Here is a 21,807-nt window from a genome sequence, read left to right as displayed (position 1 = left end):
ATAGAAATGTTATTCATAAATGTAAATGGACTCAAAAGAAACCCCAAATACAAGAATTAATGCAAGACAAATAGAACATTGTATCCAAACATAACATGGACCTATGTATATACCTATGTATGTATATATGTAAATAGTTGCATGACGTTTGTTCTGCATGTTTTTTGTTTTTTGTTTTTTTGCTTTGTTTTAACTCCTGTTTGTTACAAGACCGAATTTGTAAATATGCCTGAGCCATGTATGGAATAACTGGGAAAAAAATAATTATATAATATATATGTATATATATATATATAATACATTTTTTGTTTGTTTGTTTGTTTCTTATTGTTTTCTTATATTTATCATGAAATAAGAACTATTTTAAAAATAACATCTCAGTCACGGCCACAATTTTGCATAAGACACGAGCAGCAACCAAAAACAATTAAATTTGAAACAGGTTTAATATCCAGAATAAAACTCCCCAAAAGTCTTGAGATTACCTTTCCGGTACAGCAGATGGCGGCATGCACCGCCACCGTTAGTGTGTAGCCCGCCAATAAAATACAAGAAGAAGAAGAAGAAGCTGCGTCATACGGTGACGTAAAGTGTCGCCGCGGAGGAAGACCGACATGTGGAGAGTTTAATAGCCAAACAAACTACCACGAGGTAAGATTATTGACGTGTTATTGATATATCTGAGTCGGCATTATAACCGAGAAGTTACACTTTTATTATGACTCCGGATTTTTGCACTCAGCGCATTTCCTTTAACATAAACTAAAGCTATATTAGCGTCTAGCTTAGCCGCACATGCTAACAGAGCTAATATAACGATGTCAGTTCAGTTTTCTGTCACTTTATTCAACACTGACTGAATAACATGGACTCTGATGAATTTATTTATTCTAACAACGTTTAGTTTCTCCTTCAGTTATCAGTCTGACGGCTGTCGAGCCTCAAACAGCCTGTAACTTTCGGATAAGGCACCGCGCCGATCCCCGCGTGAAATATTGTCGATTTTAAGTTTTCCTTGTCAATGTTGAAACTAAACTCGTGACATAAGATTTCCTGACAAGCTGTTGAATCATGACGAAGCATTACTTCATTCGGCATACACCCAGAATCCTAAGCATGTTTGGTTTTAGTTTGATTGTACATTTTGCTGACTAATAGCAGCCTTCATTAAGCTTACCTTTTATGTAAGAGACGGGGACTTAACTGTAAAAATATCTTATTTCCATGCAGAACTGAATCATCTGGACCCTGAACTTTACTGGAATTTTTAAAAAAAGAACATTTTCTGCAGGATTAACTGATTTCCAATCAAGAAGAAAGGTGGCTATAGTTAAAATGGTGTAATAGTTGTATGGAGCCAGGTGTGTATATAGTCTGCAGAGGTTAATATCTGATTTGACATCCACCACATGGAGTCCGTTGTTTTAATTCACGCTAACAACGTTTATTATTTTATTATTTTCTCCTTCTGTTATCTGTCTGACGGTTGTCGAGCCTCTAATAGCCTGTAACACTCAGAAAAGTTATCGCGCCGATCCTCGTCAATAATACTGTAAATTACAACATTTCTTCGTCAACGGTGAAACTAAACTCATAACAGAAGATTTCTAAATAAGCTGTTGAATCATGACAAAGCATTATTTAATACGGCATACATCCAGTACACCAAGCATCGCTGTTTTTTGTTAAATCGTACTGTTTGCTGACTAATGGCACCCTTCATCAAACTTTCCTTGGATGTAAGAGATGGGACCTTAAATATAAAAAATACAACTTACTTCCATGTGGAATTGAATAATTTATACCCCAAATTTTCTGGAATATTCTATTAAAAGTCACATGAAGTTAAAGTGGTTTAATTTTTGCATGGAGTCTGGTTTGTATGTAGTCTGAAGAGGTCAGTCAGGATTTACACCTCCGCTGTGAAGTACAGCTACAATAATTCATCAATTTTTCGATTATTTAATCAACAGGGTTTTTGGGGGGTTTTTTTTAAATTGTTGGTTGGACAAAAAAACAACAACTTTGAAATCTAGATCATCATCTCTCTTTGTGCTGAATCCAGGTGTTTAAACTTTTGAACACTGAGTGAACTGGTTTGACATCTTTGGAAATCTGAGTTGCTGTTTGGTGTTTTGATAATTTTAATATTGTGAGAGTACTCTACATCCGCTCCATCCGTCTGTCCTCTGTCTGTCTGTCTGTCCTCTGTCTGTCCTCTGTCTGTCTGTCTGTCCCCTGTCCGTCCGCTGTCCTCTGTCCATTTGCAGATGGAGAACTACACTAAAGCCCGGACGGTGGAGCAGCCGTCCGTCTGTCCGTTCGCCGGCCTCCCCCCTGATACGCCGGAGGTCCGCGTCAAAGACGGCAGCAAGATCCGCAACCTGCTGCGTTACGCCCAGAGCCGCATGGAGGCCAAACCCCGAGCGGCGGAGGACGAGGCGCCCGACGACGGCGGCGTGGCTGCGGAGGAGCGGCGGGAAGCGCCGGGCCGACCGCTCTGCAAACAGATCGTCTTCACCGCCACAGGTAAGGGCGTGGCTAAAGCCATCACGTGCGCTGAGATCACGAAGCGGCGCCTGAAGGGGCTCCACCAGCTCACCAGGCTGCTGTTCAGCACCGTGCAGGAGGTGTGGGAGCCGCTGGAGCCCGCCGCCGGCCTCGACAGCCTGACGGTCAGCAGAAACCTGCCCGCCATCTGGATCCTCCTCTCCAGAGAGCCGCTGGACTGCAGCCAGCCCGGATACCAGGCGCCGGGCCGCTACGACGCCCTGTGGACGCAGTCTGCCAACAGGGAGGAGGGCGGACAGAGACCGGGACACAAGAGGAAGAAAGGAGCAGGAGGAGCAGGAGGAGGAGGAGGAGGAGGAGGAGGCGGCAGAGGGAGGGCACCGGGCCGTCAGACTGGACGGTCCAAAGAGGACAGACCTAAAGGACAAAGCTAATTTAACTTTTGACAAACTGCATGGACAGAAAGGAGACAAAAAGTCTGTGAGGGAGCATGAAGACATGGACACTTTTTAACATCTGGGCCAAGTGAATCAAAGAAGCCTGGTTGCTTTTGACGCCAGCTTAGCTATTTAACCCTTTGAAACCGAATCAATGTCTTTCAAAAACATGAAAAGGTGAGAGAGACTTGAGAAGAAATTACCCCCAAAACGCATAAAAAGGTGAAAGAACATTACCTGAAAATTTGTGAGAAAAAACTTTATGAAAAACAACAAGAAATAAGCAAGTAAATGAGCAAAAAAAGGTGCCTTAAAATAATAATAAGTGTATAATTACAATAATTATATTTTTTGCTAATTTTTTTTTTTTTACCTTTTTTCCAAGTCTACTAACTTCTGGCATCTTGCGGATCGTTTCTTGCCAAGTGGCTTAATGCTTTTTTTTTCCTGTTTTCCAAAGAAAGCACGCAACATTAACTTCAGCAGGTTTTTTTCTCGGTCCAAAACCTAAAATCTGCTGCAATTAATTGAGAGTTTTGCTTGAATATCAGGAAACTCGAGCCGATCATTTTCCAAATCAGAGTGATTCTCCCCTCTTTAGTTTCAGATAATTAATTTAAATATCAATCTGAAACGACTGATCAGTCAAGTTTAGTTAACATTTATTTTTATTTTTTAACGTTTTTTTACGTTTATGAGCAGACTGTCGTTGTTTGAGACGTTAAAAAATCGAGCATCTTTTGCTGAAATGAGTTTGATTTAGTTTTAGTTTGATTTTTAGTTTTTAACAATCCAGAATGCTGAAACTCCTAAACTTACTAAACATAATGCAGAGAAATAATCTTATTTTCGAAAAAGGAAAAGAGAGATCTGATCCTCAACAGACCGGAGGCACCGTGATTATAATGAGACCTGATATTCAGACTCAGGGGCAGCTGGTCTGGTCGACCCCTGAAGACCTCAAACAACTAAAGAGGATTAAAAGCAGACTGCTGGATTAATTATCTGCCCAAACTGATATGGTTTGAAAAAATTCTCAACAAGAATGGAAAGTTAAATTTTTTTGTAACTTGCTTGAACGAGATCGATCAGAGGTATCGTCCTGAAAAATGTCTCCAGGCCGCTTTTTAAGTTTAATACTTTCATGCATTTTTCATCAAAGTTCACCAGTTTTTCGTGTCGAAAAGCACCTGTTATGCTTTTCCATATTCTGTCTCATATATTTTGTTTCCGGTGTTCCATATGAGACAGTTTGAGGAAAATAAAGTATTTTTTCACCATTAAAGCATGAAAACAGTTACACACAAGTCCGAACCTGAAAATGAGCGTACTGGGTCCGCTGTAACGGCGTTTGGGGTGTTTTGAGTTTTTCGTCCTGGTTTTCCATCTGCTGAAATGTGCATCAAAAGTAAAACCTGATTTTGTTTGTTCCTGAAATTTGACTTCTGAAAGTGTTTTTTAATAAAGTTTTTTTTTTTTTTTTTTAAAGAGTAAATTGAAGTAATTTAATTTGTGTCACGCTGCAGTTTCATTAAGTCAGCGATACTCAACTGGCTTTGCCTGAGGGCAACTTTTGCAAAATGACAGGAGGCCAGGGGCCAGTCCAAACGTGTTTCAAGGATTTCATTTCTAGTAATTCAGGACATTTCTTGGATTCTGGGATGTTTCTTGGATTGTACAACATTTCTAGGATTTATGGACTTTTCTAGGGTTTTAGGACATTTCGAAGATTTTAGGATGTTTCTAGGATTTCACGACCTCTTTCAGACTTCAGAACATTTCTAGGATTTTAGGACATTAGTGTCTTATCGAGAACCTCAGTGGGGTGTGTGTGTGTGTGTGTGTGTGGGGGGGGTCCTCCACTGGCACTTTTTTTAAACAACAAGCATCTATTTTGATGCTGTTTTATGCACTCTGACACCGTATGGAGACTAAATGTACAAAACCATTCCCAGTGTGAATTTCTTTATTTTTATTATGAATTAGAAAATTGTTGGCGGACCCCCCGGCACCCTGTCCGAGGCCAGATTTGGCCCATGGGCCGTAAGTTGAGTATCACTGATATAAGTTGTGTGCAGGTTCCCTCTGTAAGTTCATTAGGTGATGACAGTGTCGGATAGATCATCAGTCCGTTGAAATATCGTTTCATGTCGGATGCATTGATGGTGACATGTTATGTGGACGTTCATGGTCTCTGACTTCATCTGTCCACAAGTCAAAAAAAGCTGTTTATTTTTCTTTTTTCTTTTAAACAGAAAATAAGTGAAGAAATTGTAAACTTGCAGGAGGTGAACAAAGACCAAGAGACCAGTCAAGTTGACATTTGAGTAAATGATCAGGATGCAGCAGTTAAGATCAGATCGTTTAAGATATCCTCTGTAGACGTTAATCGAGCTGTAAATGGTTTAGATTTGTGTGATGGAGATTAAGTCCTCCAGCTGCCGTCTGTCATCACGTAATTTTGTTGATTCCCTCCTTTCAGTTTCAGCGAGTTAAATATGCAGATGCTAAATCTTCTTTTGCAGGAAGTGGATTCTTCTCTTTGTCTCCTTTAAAATAAAAAAAACCATTTTTGTGGTAAAAGCAGCTCCTGAGAGTCTCCAGAGACGCTGAGCTGTGTGCCGAGGAACCTGGTGACATCTTGCGTCCATGTTGATCCCTTTATCTCCTCAGTCAGCCTCCTCAGCTGCTTACCGAGGATTAGCGTCTCCCTGCAGGAGCATCAGAGAGGAAGAGTCGCAGCGGTCGGAGCGGAGAATGGAGCGGCGTGGACCGGCGGGGCTGCTGCTGCTCTGCTGGCTGCTGGTCGGCCCGGCGCCGGCTCAGATCCGCCACCCTCTGCCCGTGCTGTGGATGATGCCCGTCGGCTCCGGGTCGGGGAGGGAGAACCTGACCGCCGCCGTGGCCCCGGCCGTCCGACTGGCTCTGCGGGACCTGACGAGGCAACCTCCACCGCTGGGCAACTACGAGCTCCAGCTCCAGCTGCTGGACTCACAGGTCGGTCTCACACTCCTGCACAGACTGCTGTCAGCTTCAGACTCTTTTCAAAAGTTACACATTTCAAAATTTTCCGAGCAGTTGAACTGAAAAGTTTTTTTTCCTCTTAGATACATTTGAATCTTAGTTGGAGTTGTAAAGAGGTAAAACTGTGCAGAAAAAAGCAACAATACAACCCAATCCTAAAAAGTCGGGATGCTGTTTAACCCTTTGAAACCTGAGCAATTAGGCTTGATTTCTTTAAAAAAGAAAAACTGAAAAGACTGCAATGTGCAACAATAAAGAAAATCAGCAAGAACAAAATAAGAAAGTTTCCTGAAAAAAGTTTTAAAAGAGCAAAAGTCTTTGCTTTCGCATGGATTTTTAAAATAAATAAAAGTTTCTAAGGCTCTGTATGGCCTTGATTCAGTCAACATCTCAGAGATGCTTTTAGTTTATGAACAAAAGCCGCTCAGATCCTCCGACTTTTGTTTTTTAGCTGCTCCAAAGAGTAAAATTAAACATCTGGCGATTCTGCTTTTAGCCACGAGGCTCCAAGACGCTGCAACAGCCTGCTGGAGGATCTGATAGGAGCTGCAAATACTGATATTTTTAGACGTAAACTAAAAATCTGTCTTTTTAGTCTGGCTTTTATGTGTCGTATTACTATCAAAATTTTGTGGTTTACACTGATCCAGATCCAGTTTTGCTTCCTATGTTCTTTTTTTTGTTTCTTTACTCAAACTGTGAAGCACTTTGAATTGCATTTGATTTGTTTAAAAGGTGCCATATGAATATAATTTGATTGAGTTGAAGTCAAACAACAAATAAATACAGTTTATGTATTTTTAATTTAGGGATTTTATCATCTCAACGAGGAAACGCCGGAGGCAGGTTAAAACCTATAAACAGAAAGATTTAAATAAATAAGTTGATAAATAGATTAATAAATAAAATGTTAATCGTAATAATCAAATGAAAATAATAAAAAATAAATAAAATACTCAAATCATAATAAGAGGTAAATAAAAGGATGACAGTACAAAGTAAAATACTAAAGAAATATTTAAAAAATTATAAAGTAGTAAAACAGACTAAAGTATATAAATAAATAGTCCATAGATAAATAAAGTTTAATTAAAAGCCAAACTAGAAAAATGTCAGGTCTTGAGTTTGCTTTTAAATGTTTTCAGTGTTTCATGTGTTTATTTCGTCTCGCAGTGCGATCCCGCTGAATCACTCAAAGCTCTGTTTGACGCCATGTGGGCGGGGCCAAAGTACCTGCTGGTGTTTGGAGGGGTGTGTCCATCTGTGACGACGCTCATCGCTCGCTCTCTGCCAGCGCTCAACCTGCTGCAGGTACACACACTGACACACAGCGCTCAACCTGCTGCAGGTACACACACACTGACACACAGCGCTCAACCTGCTGCAGGTACACACACACTGACACACAGCGCTCAACCTGCTGCAGGTACACACACTGACACACAGCGCTCAACCTGCTGCAGGTGCACACACTGACACAGCGCTCAACCTGCTGCAGGTACACACAGCTCAACCTGCTGCAGGTGCACACTGACACCTGGCGCTCAACCTGCTGCAGGTACACACACACTGACACACAGCGCTCAACCTGCTGCAGGTGCACACACTGACACACAGCGCTCAACCTGCTGCAGGTGCACACACTGAGCGCTGAAGTGATGCTGTTTTTTTGTAGTTGGACCAGAAAGTTAACACCACAGGGGTTCCTTCAACAAAAAGCCGATGGGATTTTTCCATTGGATTTTGGATTTTGGATTTTGGATTTAAACTCTCTGCCAAACAAATGTTTATGATAGTTACAGCAAAATAATCTTCGCAAATAATCAACACTTTAATGATAATTGGAGCCTCACACATCTGACTGGACCCACTGTTTGTACAGTCAATAACTTTGAATTTTGTTTTGCAGTAACACATGATGTGTTCGAGAACCGCTCGAAATGTAATTTTTTAGAGTTCCTGGCTCTGTAAAATAGTGTAATTTTGGTGAATTTTAAAGAAATTATTTCTAAAAAAAAAAAAAAAAAAAAACGCGATAAAACAAAATGCATTTTTTGTGTATTTAAAAATTATGATTTCTTTTTAAATGCCAAAAACTAAAGGAAAACATTTTTCCTTTGAAAATTAAAAAAAAAAAAAAATTGAATTAAATCCCGTGCCTCCAAAGTCATCGCTTTAAAAAATTGGCAGCAACATAGACATTTAAAATTAGCCGAAATTTCCTTCCCCAAAGCCAAGATAAAAAAAACTCCCTGTGCTTAAAACATATTTGACATGCCTCCCGATTTTTACACCGCCCCCCCCCCCTCTCAATTAAAGAACAGTTATCTTGAAATATGCAGTTTTTATCCTTTTCTGAATTCATTATTTTTGAAGTCATATATATTTTTTAAAAAAAGCTATTATGTAGTAATGAAAAAGAACCGATGGTCGTTTCAGAGATTAAATGGTCTTTAATATTTTCCTTAAATGAATTGTTAAAAATGCGTATGAACCCTGTGGACCGCATCAACATTAAGACAGGTAACTTTCAGCTGCTGTGTGTCCTCTCATGTCTCAGGTGTCTTTTGCGGCCTCGTCCCCCAGCCTGTCCAACAGGAAGTGGTACGGGAACCTGTTCAGCACGGCGCCGTCAGACCGAGCTCTGAACCAGGCCGCGGTGAAGCTGCTGCAGCGCTACAAGTGGACCAGGGTCGGAGTCGTCACACAGAAAGGACCCCGACTCTCAGAGGTGGGTCATAACACTGATGATGATGATGATGATGATGATGATGATGACGTCGGCCGGTCCTGATCCGGCGCCTTCTTTGTTTTTGGTGGCGCCATCATGTGATTTTCTGTTTGTGCAGATGAAGAAGGATCTGATGAGGCAGCTGCTGAGGGCTGATGTTCAGCTCGTTTCTGCAGAGAGTCTCTCTGAAGACGTCTGCAGCAGCTTAAAGAGGCTGAAGGTACAGATTTATACAAACTCTGCCAGGACACAACAGCCAAATATTTAACCCTCTGAAACTATAGAAAAGTGGCTTCATTTCTTTGAAAAACACAGAAAGAGAATGACAGCAACATAACGGGAAATGACCCAAAAACAGCAAGAAATGTGTAAAAAAAAAAAAAAATGCAAGAAAATTACTTGAAAATATGCACACACAAAAGTAACCAAAACAAAAAAAACGAAGAAAAAAAATACGACCTCAAGAAACTGCTGACTTTTTAATGTCATATTTCTAGAAGTAAGAGAAATTTGAATAAAGTTTTCTGGACATTTTAAATATTGAATATGTAATATTTTAATAATACGCTAATATAATAATTCATATGGCGCCTTTCATGATACCCAGAGACGCTTTGCACAGAAGATTAAAACATGTAACACAAAACAGACCAACAACAAACAGAGAATGTGCCCCTGCTAATTTTTTTTTTTTTTTTTTTGCATTTTTTGCATTTTTTGCAGTTTTTCGGGCCATTTCTTGACAAGAAGTTCATTTTGTTTCTTTTTTTGTTTCTTTATCTGTTTTTGACAGCAATCATAAACCTATTTCCTCGGGCTTCAGAGGTTCAGATGCTATTGAAATGCGTCTCAGTGCAGCAAAAGAAAACTGAAAGTCGATCCAGGTGTTAAAGGGTTAAGACACCTGTGACGGGCAGTAAAATGTTCGTCTGTTTGTGTTTGACCTCTTTGATCCAAAGCTGAGTTCAGAGTTCATGTGATAATGACCCGGTTCACTGCTGCCTCTGTGCTTTGCAGGAAAGCGACGCTCGGATCATCATCGCGCAGTTTGAAGAGGATTCAGCCTCCGAGGTTTTCTGCTGTGTAAGTACAGCACGTGGCCTAAAGTATGTGGACACCCACGTGGTCTGTTTATTCCGCTTTGGGTTTCATTAGATCTAATGAAGGGAAATCTAAATGCTGCACATATACTGATATTTTAGACCATGTTTTTTCCTGCTCTGTGTCATCTCTCTGTTTTAGTTTGAGCCTCGTGCACAAAGAGAAGCTCCACAAAGAAATAGTTTTCCACTACACTAATGTTCTCATGTTCCTTATATCCCAGAAATGTCAAAAAATGTTGTTAGCTTCTGATAATAATTTATTAAAAAATTATCTTTTTTTGAATAAATGTTTCATAAGTGTCCAAATTCTACAAAATATCATTCCAAACTTTCCTAAAAGGTCCAAAACTTTCATCACTTTTAAAAAATATATTGTATATATAAAAAAGCTCTACTTTCTGCAGCCGTCCTCAGTTTCTAAAAATTTCCCCACATTCCAAAACATTCCCAATTTCCCTGAAATGTCCCCCAACATTGCCCTTTTTAAAAAATATATTAAAAAATAAATCATCTTATGAACAAATGTCCAAACTTTTGTAATTCCTCAAAATATCCTCACCTCCCAAACTTTTCTAAAAGGTGCAAAAATGTCATCACTTTCTGCAGGTATCCTCAGTCTCTAAAAATGTCCGGCATTCCAAAACATTCCCAATTTCCATGAAATTTCCCCCAGTATTGTCCTGCTTTAAAAAATTGTTTTCAAAAATTAATCCTTTTCTAAAAAACAGTCCAAGTTTTTCAGAAGTGTCAAGTTTTATGAAATGTCCCAGCCTTCCGAACTTTCAGAAAAAGTCACAAAACGTCATCATTTTTCAAAAATATATTTCTCAATAAAGTGTCCCTACTTTCTGTAATTGTCCTCACTCTTGAAGAATGTCCCCGTATTCCAAAAACATTTTTGTTTTTTGTTTAAAAATATGGCACTCCTAAGAAAGTTTGGACATTTTTTCAAAAGCATGGCAATTTTGGGGGACGTTGTTGGCAAGTCAGATTTCTTTGTTGTTTTATGCAATGACAACAGAGAAACTTTCTGAGAAGTGCCATATTTTAACAAAACGTCCATGCCTCCCAAGCTCTCCTGGAGTTATATAGCATCTAAATACTTTTTCCACCACCAACCACATACAGCTGATAACAGGAGTTTAAACCGAAGTCGCCTTTGTCATCTTTACTTTAAATTTTTCGTGGAGATTATGGAGCAAACGAGACTCATGATTCTTGACAATAAAAATGGTATCTCTCCAAACCGGTATCTGACGTCTCGCTCCGTTTCAGGCCTACAGGCTGAACATGTTCGGAGCTCGGTATCAGTGGATTGTTGTTGACGGAGGAACAGCCGGATGGAGGCTCGGCTGGAAGGCTTCAGGCTGTGCGGCCAACAGTCTGCTGACGGCTGCAGACGGATCCATCAGGCTGCAGATGAGACAGATCAGCAGCACGACCACGCCGGGAGTCTCCGGACGGGTCAGAAAACACTCACACATCCCCACTGACAGTCAGTCTGTGTGTTTGTTACCATCAGAATATGTTTGAAATTAACTGCGTGGAGCCGGGTGACAGTGAGATATTTCAAAAACGAATGCAGCTCTCATCAGAACAAAAGAATAAACGAACAAAAAGAGGAAAGCTGCTCAATTACGAATTTATGAGGACTTTATTGTCCACAAATGTGGAAATTTGCCTTTAGTTTCAGCATAAAATACATAAAAGACACAAAATACATAAAATACTCAGTGATACACGTTAAAATAAATAAATATTCATGTAGAATAATCATGCCATGCTAAACCTCCAGCAAAGTCTCAGGATCACCACCCCGTACCGGCGGTACGAGTCCCCGAATCAGCAGAGCAGAGAAAATGTAATACTTCAACCGAAGGTGGAGGATGTATTCAAGTACTTTAAAGTGTGTAGGATTTATATAATAATATTATAGGTATGTTTTCTGTGTTTTCATTACGCCCAGGCCACACTGCCTACATGAGCAGCACGTGACTCACACACACGTGCAGCGTTCACACTAACAGCGCTGTTTTAACTGGTTAAACACTTTAAAACCTGCACCAGTATTACTTTTGTTGTGCTGCGTTCAAAAACCTTCACAGGTATTTAAGCCTTTGAACTGTGAAAAAGAGACAACGAACAGCAAACTGCAGAAAAAATATCGATCCATACAATTATTTTTTTAAAACGCCAGGGAAAATGTCCAAAAAAGTATAATTATATCAATTATTTTATATTAATATTATGTTATTTATGTTCCAGAATCATTACTATTTTTAAACACTTTTTCCAGGTAATTTTCTTATTTTTTTGTTTGTCTGTGTTTTACTTTTTTTTTTTTTTTTAACTAATTTTCATGTATTTTTTCTTGTACTTTTAAATTAAATTGACTTTTAACTTTTTACTTAATTTCTTGTAAATTTTGGGGTCATTTCTTCTGAAGTCTCTGGTTGCCTTCTTATCGTGTTTTTGGAAAAAAAAAAAAAAGGTTTCAAACGGTTAAATCAGCTGGTTGGTTTGTTTTTGAGGAGAGACCTTTGTACCTTATAATAATAATTCTGATGAAAACGTCTGAACATTGAACACTGAAGGAATTCTAACCCGGAAAAGTTTCGGCAAGCTGCTGGACGCCACTAAATCTCCTGCGGTCTCTCTGCAGACTCCTCAGGACTACCTGGACTCCTACCTCAGACAGCTGGTCCAGGAGGGGTCAAAGGTCAGTCCCCTCCACGCCTTCGCCTACGACGCTGTCTGGGTCGCCGGCAGAGCTCTCAGTCAGGTGATGGAGGCGGTGAAACACAGAGAGAAGTACAGCAGCCAGAGAAACGTGAGCGTCAGCGAGGAGGAGGTTCAGAGGATGCTGCTGGAGGCCGTGAAGCAGACGCGGTTTGACGGCGTCACAGTGAGCACGCCAGAAACACCACGAGGTATTTATACGTGTGTTTTTGCAGATATATGTACGATATCTTTATATTTTTTGTGTTTTTCAGGGCCCAGTTTTCTTTCGAAACGGGGAGAGGATGACGGCCATCGAGTTGATCCAGTTTCAGGGTGAGTCCCATGATGCTCTGCTGAAAATATTAATGTTTAAATTGTACTTTTTATGCTAATATATATAATGTTACAGCGTCAGATATTCATATTAAACGTGGGCAAAGTTTCAAATAATGAGATAAACATAATAATATAATACTGATAATAATAAACTTTATTTGTATATAGGGCTGCACGATATGGAATACAGTCTTTTTTTCATCAGACAGGATGAATACAGGTGTTCATCACAGACAGGATATAAACAGTTTCATTTATTTTTAAAGATTTTTTTTTATTTTATTGCCTTTAATCGATAGTTGCAAGAAGGAAAAATATATATTTTTATATAAATAAATAAATATAAATTGGCTAAGTAAGATGAATCCATCATCATTTAAACATGTTTGAAAAGCAGTAGGAAGAAGTAAAAACTTATTTAATCCTGCGCCCCATTCTCTGTTTTTTTTGTCTGTGTCTGTGTGCGTGCATGCGTCTGTCTGTGCGTGTGTGTGTGTGTCTGTGCGTGCGTGTGTGTGTGTCTGTGCGTGCGTCTTCAGGCAGCGGCGGCGTGTTGGTGGGAGACTTCAGCTCATCCACCCAGCAGCTCCGGCTGATGAACCACCTGCTGAAGTTTACAGGTGAGACGCTACCTGAACGACAGACCATAATAACAGCGGAACATTTGACCAGCTGAGGTGACGTTTGGATGGATGTTTAATGTTCTGCAGGTCCCGGACCAGCCAGAGACCGGACCCTGGTCCTGGTGCAGCGGCAGCGGGTCGGCCTCCTGCTGTACGTCCTCGTGTCGTCGGCTGCAGCGGCGACCATCTTCATCGCTCTGAGCGTCCTCTTCCTCACCGTCACCAGCCGTAAACACCGGTACAGCTCCTGCAGATCTGCCCGATATTTACTCATTTCATCCTCTTCTTTTTAACACTGACATTATTTTCATCTTAAAAACAAGTATATTTCACATTCATTTGGAATATATTTTCCTATTTTTGTTGTATATTCATATTTTACATTTATGATTCTTGTTTTTTCCTTTCTCCTACTATAAACGTATTATGGCCATTATGTACCAAATTAAAAATGCATTTTATTTTTTTTGGTAAAGATTTGTTTTATAGACAGATGCTTAATTTACAGTGTAATTACAAATAAACATTTCTTTTTTTGTGCATGAGAAGATAGACAGACAAAAGTACCTGCTAAAAAGGGTAATTAAAAACATAATTATGATACATTAACATATGGACATTAAAATAATGACAATAACATATCAAATATTAGATCAAATAAAATGCATAATATATAAAAAAAATAAATAAAAACAAAGGTAATTTCCTTGTATGTAAAAACGTACCTAATGGTGGAGCTGACAGTTTTATTTTTTTCCTATTTTGTAATTTTATGTGAAAAATCAGATGTTTCGTGTCTGCAGGCTGCTGAGGTCGAGCGGCGGATCCCAGGACGAGCTGCTGCTGCTGGGCGTCCTGCTGTCCTCCTCCTCTGTCCTCGTCTCCGGTCTGGACGGAGAATTACTGTCTGAAGAAACACTTGAGATCCTCTGCTCTGTGAGTTCAGACAGCTGCATTTTAAATCATATCTATATCTATATCTATATATATGTGTGTGTGTGTGTGTGTGTGTGTGGATGGATGGATGGATGGATGGATGGATGGATGGATAGAGAGTTTTATAATAACCATAGTATATTTGAAATTATTTTTCAAAATTACTTTAATTTTTAAGAATTTTTCTGTTATTTCCTTGTTTGTTTGATTGTTTGTTTGTTTTACTTTCCTTTCTTATTTTTAATTATTTATTGCTGTTTTTCAGGTAATCTACGTGTACTTTTTTACTAATTTCTTGCTTATTTTTGGATCATCTTCTCTGAAGTTGCTTTCACTTAAATTGAGGCTGTTTGCACAGGTTTGGTGATTTCACCATCACTGTTCTGTTCTGTCTGTTTGTTTGTTTGTTTGTCTGTTTGTTTGTTTGTCTGTCTGTTTGTTTGTTTGTTTGTCTGTTTGTTTGTCTGTTTGTTTGTTTGTTTGTTTGTCTGTTTGTTTGTTTGTTTGTTTGTTTGTTTGTTTGTTTGTTTGTTTGTGTCCTGCAGGTTCGTCTGTGGACTCTCTCTGTGGGTCACACTGTAGTCATCACTGTGCTGTTCACTAAATCATGGAGTGTTTATTCCCTGTGCAGCGGCATCAAACAGACGGTAAAACGCGCCACCAGAGTCGGACGTGACTGCGTGTTTCTGTGAATCTCTTCTCTCGCAGTAAACTGACTGTGGCCTCCTCTGCTCTGCAGCAGCAGCACGCTCGTCTGCAGCGGTCGGGCTGCCTGGTGTTCTGGATGTTTCTGCTGGATGCGTTTGTTTTGATCACCTGGCAGATCCTGGACCCCCTCAGACGGGTGGAGCAGCAGCACAGCGTACAGGTAACCACCGCAGGATCAGACGGAGCGACAGAGGGACAGATACTGTGCTTTACTTACTTTATTACTTTCTTATTTTTTCTCTTTATTTCTTTATCCTGGAGGAAATTCAAGTTTTTCAGCTGCTCACATTCACTCAAACAATAAAAAACTCAATAAAACATAACAAACAAATATAATAGGAAAAATGTGCTGTTGTACAAAAACTCCCAAAGGCGTCTTTGTTGATGTTTATGATAATTTTCAGAAACAAATAATCCGTGACTACTATTAATTCACTTCTTAAAACCCATTTTTAGACTTGCTTATTGATGTGGTCTGTTGTAATGTCTGTTTTCATACGTCCTAACTCGTCTATTTTAGTTTGTATTTTCGTTTATCTTCGTCAAAGCACTTTGTGAACTCTGTTTTTAAAGGTGCTATATAAATAAAGTTATTACTATTATCATTTAAATAAATGCATTTATCAGGTGAATGAATCAGTGCTTCTGTTTGTTTCAGCGTGTCTCTGCTGATGAGGACGTTCTCGTCCGTCTGTACTCTGAGCGCTGCAGCAGCACCAGCGCGGAGCTGTGGCTCACCGCGGTCTACGGATACAAAGCCCCTCTGCTGGTCTGCGCACACGACAGACACTTTGATCTGAAATCCCTCTGTCATTTGTTATGTTCAGATTTTCAAATATCAATATAATTTTAAAAAAAATCCAAATTTGATTGCATTTTGCTCAAAAATGTGGAGAAGTTTAGGAAGTGTCTCTGGATGGACGTGTGGATGCAGATCAGATGTTTGTCCTTCAGGGTCTTGGATGTTTCGTGGCCTGGAGCATCAGGTATGCGCAGGAGGATCGTCCCGCTCTCCGCAGTAAACAGCTGACTCTGAGTGTGTTTACTGTGACGGCCTTCAGCGTGTCAGGAGCGTCAGCGTCGCTGCTGACCTCCCACAATCCTCCTGTTCACTTCTGTGTGACCAGCGTCCTCATCCTCTGCTGTAACGTCCTCACCCTGAGCTGGCTGTTCGGGCCGAAGGTCAGTGAGACGCCCGAAAGTTCAAGATGTATGTTGACATAAAGCCGTCGACTTAAAGCAGGGAGACTTGACGTGATTTGCTTTGGGGACACTTTTCCAAAATGGCAGCAGGTCAGGGCCAGTGGCAGCGTCCCCACGCGTTTCCAGCATTTTAGGACCTTTTTTCCAATTTTAAGACTTTGTTATTATGTTACTAGGAATTTCAGACATTTGTAGGATTTGAGGATGTTTCTCAGATATGAGGACATTTCTTGGATTTTGCGTGGTTTCTTCAGATTTTAGGACATTTAGGACATGTGTGTAGGATTCAAGGATACTTTTAGGAATTTAGGACATTTCTCAGATTTGAGAATGTTTTTTAGGATTTGTAAATAACTGAAAACTTATTGAGACCCCATCCATTTCCTTATTTATTCTGCACTATATCCTCTGTTTTGCGTGGTAGTCCTTATAATTGTCCTCTGCTGTGACATCATTTTAATGATAATATGTAATTCAGGGATTGAGATCTGCACTGTCAGCTGCTCTTTTGGAGATCCGCGCTGCTCTGCTCTGTCTGTCCGTCTCACTGAAATATTTTCGGACAGCTGGCTGTACACTTGACATTTCCAGAATTTTAGGATGTTTCTAGGATTTTCGGACATTTTTAAGATTGAAGGACATTTTTGGATTTGAGGACATTTCTAGGATCTCAGGACATATGTACATACATTTGTACTATTTAAGGACGTTTCTCAGAATTTAGGACATTTTCTAGGATTAAAGGATGCTTCTTGGAGTTTTAGGATACTGTATTATGGTGCTGTTATATGCACTCTGGCACCCTATGTATATGGAAAAGTGCATAAACGGTTTCCAGTATGAATCACTTCATTAAAATGTTTGGGGGTCCAGCCAGCACCCCGTCAGGGGCCAGATTTGGCCCGCGGGTCGTAGTTTGGGTTTTGTTGGTTAACGGTCTCCTCTCTCTTGGCGAATCCTCAGACATGTGGTTTTATTTCTTGCAGTTGTTCTTGGTGTGTTGGAGCAGCAGCGAGCTGCAGCAGCCGTCAGAGCTGCAGGCTGAAGCTGCAGAGGGAGAGGAGGAGGAGGAGGAGGAGAAGATGAAGCTGAGCAGATTAAACCAGCAGCTGAGGAGTCAAACTGCGCAGGTGAGCGCACAGAAACATGACCTGACTCTACTCCGTCAGGCTCTGAGAGAAGTAAATCTTCTGTTGGTTGTGTTTCTTTGCAGCTCGATGTAGAAATAGAAACCATCACCATGCAGCTCTTTGAATCGGAGGAAGCTGATCCCGAGCTGAAGCTTCACCACACGACCGGAGGACAAATCAACGGTAAACAAAAAAGACGCACAGAGGCGTGCATGTACAAAAGATCACCACAGTCCCACACAGGTAAAAGAGATGCAGCAACAAGACGCTTTTTTACATTAAAAGAAAAACGAAACTTGTTTCAAAAATAAAAACACAGTTTTGGCCTCAGCTGCTTCACCAGCTACAACACACGTTTAAATTCAGGAAGTCGCCACTCAAAACGCACACGTATTTGTCAGTTAACCACCTCGACCTCTTCTCCACCGACACTGAGCACCACAGGTGCATCACATCTCACAAAAGCTGCAGCGATCTGACACAATTGCAAAGTTGCTCAAATTCACGGTGATTGGATAAATTAGCGCTCATTTATACCACCGTGGCGTCCTGCTGTAAGTGCTCATCTGGACCGTGTGTAATCATTGTCACTGCCAGAGGAGGGAGGCAAAGGTTCAGCCCTGCACGTTTAACCCTTTGAAACCTGGAGCGACATCACTTTTCTTGTGCTGCTTTCACAAATGTTTCAAAATGTTTAAACCAGGAGCGAACTGGTGTGATTTCTTTCAAAAACACAAGGAAAAAAGTCAATGAGCAGCTTGGCAAGAAATGTTTTACAAATTGCAAGATATTTGTAGATTTACGAAAAAATGTCATCAAACCTTATCATAATTACGTATTAAAAATTATGTTACAAATTCTTATAATTTCAAGCACTTATGCCAGGTCTTTTTTTCAGGTCATTTTTGTGTATTTTTGACTCATTTCTTGATAATTATATAATTATCATGTCATTTCGTTTCACTCATGGCCTTCCTCCCATGTTGTGGAAAGAAATCAAGCCAATTTGCTCTGGTCTCAAAGGGTTAACAAACTGTTCTCCAGTGTCCCTGTAAGAACATAATAATAAAATGATAATATTATATAGCTCTGTTTTTAACTAGGTTACAAAGAGAAACTACAGATAAAGACAAGGGAGCAATAAAACAGCAAAGACATAAAATGCAAACAGCAGGGTTCATGTACAGGCCACAGAGGGTTAATAAAACTACAGACACCTATTTAATACTCAGAAAGTCGTAAGTGAATCGGGTTGGTCTTTATTCTGTGTTTCACTGTAATAAATTGTTTCTTTGTTTGTTGTTTGTTTGGGGTGACACGTGCACACGTGTATCAGGTCTGTTTCTGCGTTACACGGATGTGTAGGCGTGTGTACTCATATACAGTATATTTGTACACGTGGTGCATTTATAGGTGATAGTCCTACTACTATTATTATCTGGGTAAGATGAGTATGATTTTTATTGTTTTGTTTTTGCAATCGTTCATCTTTTCATCATACTTCTTTCTGGGGGTTGTTGTTTTTTTGGGGTTTTATTTTTCCCGTCAAGAACTTCACTCAATAATCACAACAAACGTTTTCCTCGCGCTGCTGTGTTTCCTCTCAGGAGGTGACGTCAGATCTGTGACGTGGACTCATGCAGCTCAGGTCTGTCCTGAGGTCAGGAACTCGGAGACGAAACCTTCAAGTCCAGACGGCATCAACTCTCCTGAACAGTGAGGAACATTTTTACTCCATCAGCCAGAAGTGGAGGAAGTAATCAGATACTTTACTGCAGTGAAAGTACTAATTTCAGACTATTATGTGGAAATTGCCTGGAAAGTTTTTCATGAATGATATTATAAAAATTCACTCTTTGAGTCTGCTTTAATATCACACACACTCTTATCGCTCTGCACACAAAATGTGATTTTCAAAATCAAACTTAATGTTTTTGAATTTTAACCCTTTAAATGACAGGTTCTTTGTCTTTTAGATGGAAAAAAGAGAATTCATTTCAATATACTACATGCTTAAGTAGATGATTACTTATATGTCAGTGATCAGCAGCTACACTGACTGTGACAGGTCACCTAGTGGAAATAGCATTTATTTCCTCCAGATGCCAAATATGGTCAAAATGACCTCATCAGGTGGAAAATAGTCAAAATGACAAATTCAGAGTCAAAAGCCCAGAATGACACCCAGAAATAATACAAGTCCTGTTTTTCTGCTCTGATGGCTGTGGGATCAAAAATGTCAGTTTGAATGGGTTTCAATGGAGCATTTTTGGACCTGAACAGTCTGAATGTAACTATTTAGTTTCCACAGTGTATTTTAGACTTATTGTAGGAGCTGAGCTGCAAATTCACTGATTACACTCAAATACACAATCTGGACTACATTTAGGACACATGCATGAAGTCACCAAAAAATGAAGAATGAAAATTGTGTAAAATGCACCAAACAGTCTGTAAGGGTTAAAGTCATTATGCACAACAAAATTTCACGATTTGACATGAGTTCCAAATATATACCAGTGTCGTTGTTATTATAATTATCGTCGTTTTTTCATCTGTAGTCTGATTTTCTTTCTGCGGTTTCTCTCAGCGTGCGGCGCCGTCTGTCCGTGCAGCTGCCGATCCTCCATCATTCCTACCTGCCCGCCATCGGTGGCGTCAGCGCCAGCAGCTCCAGTCTGTTCGGCAGCCAGGACCTCTTCGTTTATCCCGATGACAACTTCCCGTTCAGATGACGCCACACAACTGCTGCACCAATCAGACGGCAGCTGTGGCCCTCACCTGCGACTGACGGCTCAGGATTCTGGTCTTGTATTTCATTTTGATTTTTTTTATTAATGGGAATATATATGGGACCATATACAAACAAAATAAGACATTCACACCCACAGAAACAGAGAGAAGCTTTCTTTAATCGACACTGTTAAACTGTTATCTGTCAATGACTTGATTTGTAAAAAAAATAGAAAAACATTTTCTACCATTAAAACGTTTTATATCCTAAAATGATTCCTGTTTGAGCAACAAATCCAGAGGTCAGAGGTCAGAGATCAGAGATATGATCGTCAGATGAAACAGGTTTCAGCGACGGGTTATTTTTAGATGATGAAATCCACGTAAACATGAGCTTTGAGCTGCTTCAGGTTGTAGTTTAACTCTGTGAACAAACACGTGAAAAACTGGAATGTTTCTGACTTTGGATCTTATTTTACAGCAAACCTCTTCAGGTACCTCATCATGTCATGGAAGTGAAGAAAAGTCTTTTTATTCATTTATTTATTTTGGTGTAAAGAAAAAGACAGATGTCAGTTCATTTTGCCAACTTTGGTTTGACTTTCAAAACAAGGAAGGAAGCAATGAGCAAGTAAAGAAGAAATAACCCCAAAGTTGGCAAGAAAATAGTAAAAAGTTCGAGAAAATTACCTAAAAACTGAAAAAAATAAAAATAAAAAATTAATCAAATATACAAGCAATAATAAACAATAATAACAATAATCATAATCATTGTAACAATAAAATAATAATTCATTTAAAAGAGAAAAAATGAACACATTAAATAAACAGTTTTCAAAGATTTACATGTTTTGACGATTTGATTGACATTTTGGAGGCACGCTGTATCACATCACAATTTGCATTTGAGATTAAACAATAACACACATGGCCACAAATGATAAATGCATCATAACACAAATTTTCAACCAGTAATACCTAAAGCTGCCCTTATTTCGGAAAATCTAGATTTATCTAAAAAAAGCTGCTTCTATCAGATAAAATCTATTACAACATAAGACGAGGACTTGAACCTGTGTAGCGCTTTTTCCAGTCGTTCACCCGCTCAAAGCACTTTCACACCACGCGTCACATTCACACGTTGGTTGCCGCGGCTACCGAACAAGGTGCCATCACCTCAGTATGTAAACATTCACGCACAACAGCCATCCCGAGCAATTTGGGTTCAGTTTCGTGCCAAAGGATACTTCGACATGCAGTCTGCGGGATTCGGGATCGAACCGCCAGCCGTCTGATTATTGGACGAACCGATCTGAGCAACAACCACCCGTAAGTATCGCTTATTGTTAAGAATTGTTTTGTTTTTTATTATTGTTGTTTGTTAGTTTAGTGACCAAAAGTATGACATCACGTAAACAAATTAAAATTAGAATATAATTGTAGAATTTTGGGACATTTCTTGGATTTTAGGAAGTTTCTCAGGTAGAAGATTGTTTCTAGGATTGTAGGACGTTTCTCGGATTTTAAGACATTTCTAGGATTTAAGGATGTTTCTATGATTTTTGGACGTTTCTCAGATTTTCGGATGTTTTAGGATTTTGGGACATTAAG

At 39.7% G+C, this 21,807-nt stretch overlaps 2 protein-coding genes across 4 annotated transcripts; both read left to right on the top strand.

Moving 5' to 3' along the window:
• Positions 1-499: 499 nt before the first annotated feature.
• Positions 500-4,457, top strand: rpp25l (ribonuclease P/MRP 25 subunit-like). The gene is made up of 2 exons (XM_042490416.2): positions 500-651; positions 2,271-4,457. The coding sequence occupies exon 2, from the start codon at positions 2,271-2,273 to the stop codon at positions 2,943-2,945; it is 675 nt and encodes a 224-aa protein (XP_042346350.1). The 5' UTR covers positions 500-651; the 3' UTR covers positions 2,946-4,457.
• Positions 2,419-21,405, top strand: LOC121945690 (gamma-aminobutyric acid type B receptor subunit 2-like). 3 transcript variants are annotated; one of them, XM_088084725.1, is made up of 20 exons: positions 2,419-2,529; positions 5,622-5,945; positions 7,146-7,283; positions 8,533-8,703; positions 8,822-8,923; positions 9,721-9,786; positions 11,082-11,270; positions 12,469-12,711; positions 12,800-12,860; positions 13,403-13,483; positions 13,574-13,724; positions 14,290-14,422; positions 14,968-15,069; positions 15,162-15,290; positions 15,789-15,899; positions 16,085-16,312; positions 17,320-17,463; positions 17,547-17,646; positions 19,071-19,179; positions 20,054-21,405. In XM_088084725.1, the coding sequence occupies exons 2-20, from the start codon at positions 5,706-5,708 to the stop codon at positions 20,196-20,198; spliced, it is 2,643 nt and encodes an 880-aa protein (XP_087940851.1). In that variant the 5' UTR covers positions 2,419-2,529; positions 5,622-5,705; the 3' UTR covers positions 20,199-21,405. The 3 variants fall into 3 exon arrangements, with proteins under 3 accessions (XP_087940851.1, XP_087940850.1, XP_087940852.1); XM_088084724.1 differs by having other exon boundaries at positions 17,547-17,706; XM_088084726.1 differs by lacking the exons at positions 2,419-2,529; positions 5,622-5,945; positions 7,146-7,283 and adding an exon at positions 7,520-7,606 and having other exon boundaries at positions 17,547-17,706.
• The last annotated feature ends 402 nt before the right edge of the window (positions 21,406-21,807 follow it).

Source organism: Plectropomus leopardus, chromosome 11 (assembly GCF_026936395.1).
Source record: "Plectropomus leopardus strain MGB_pleo_1.0 chromosome 11, ASM2693639v1, whole genome shotgun sequence".
Taxonomy (NCBI): domain Eukaryota; kingdom Metazoa; phylum Chordata; class Actinopteri; order Perciformes; family Serranidae; genus Plectropomus; species Plectropomus leopardus.
Note: the sequence above shows the minus strand (reverse complement) of the source record. Positions and strands in the feature narration are given on the sequence as shown.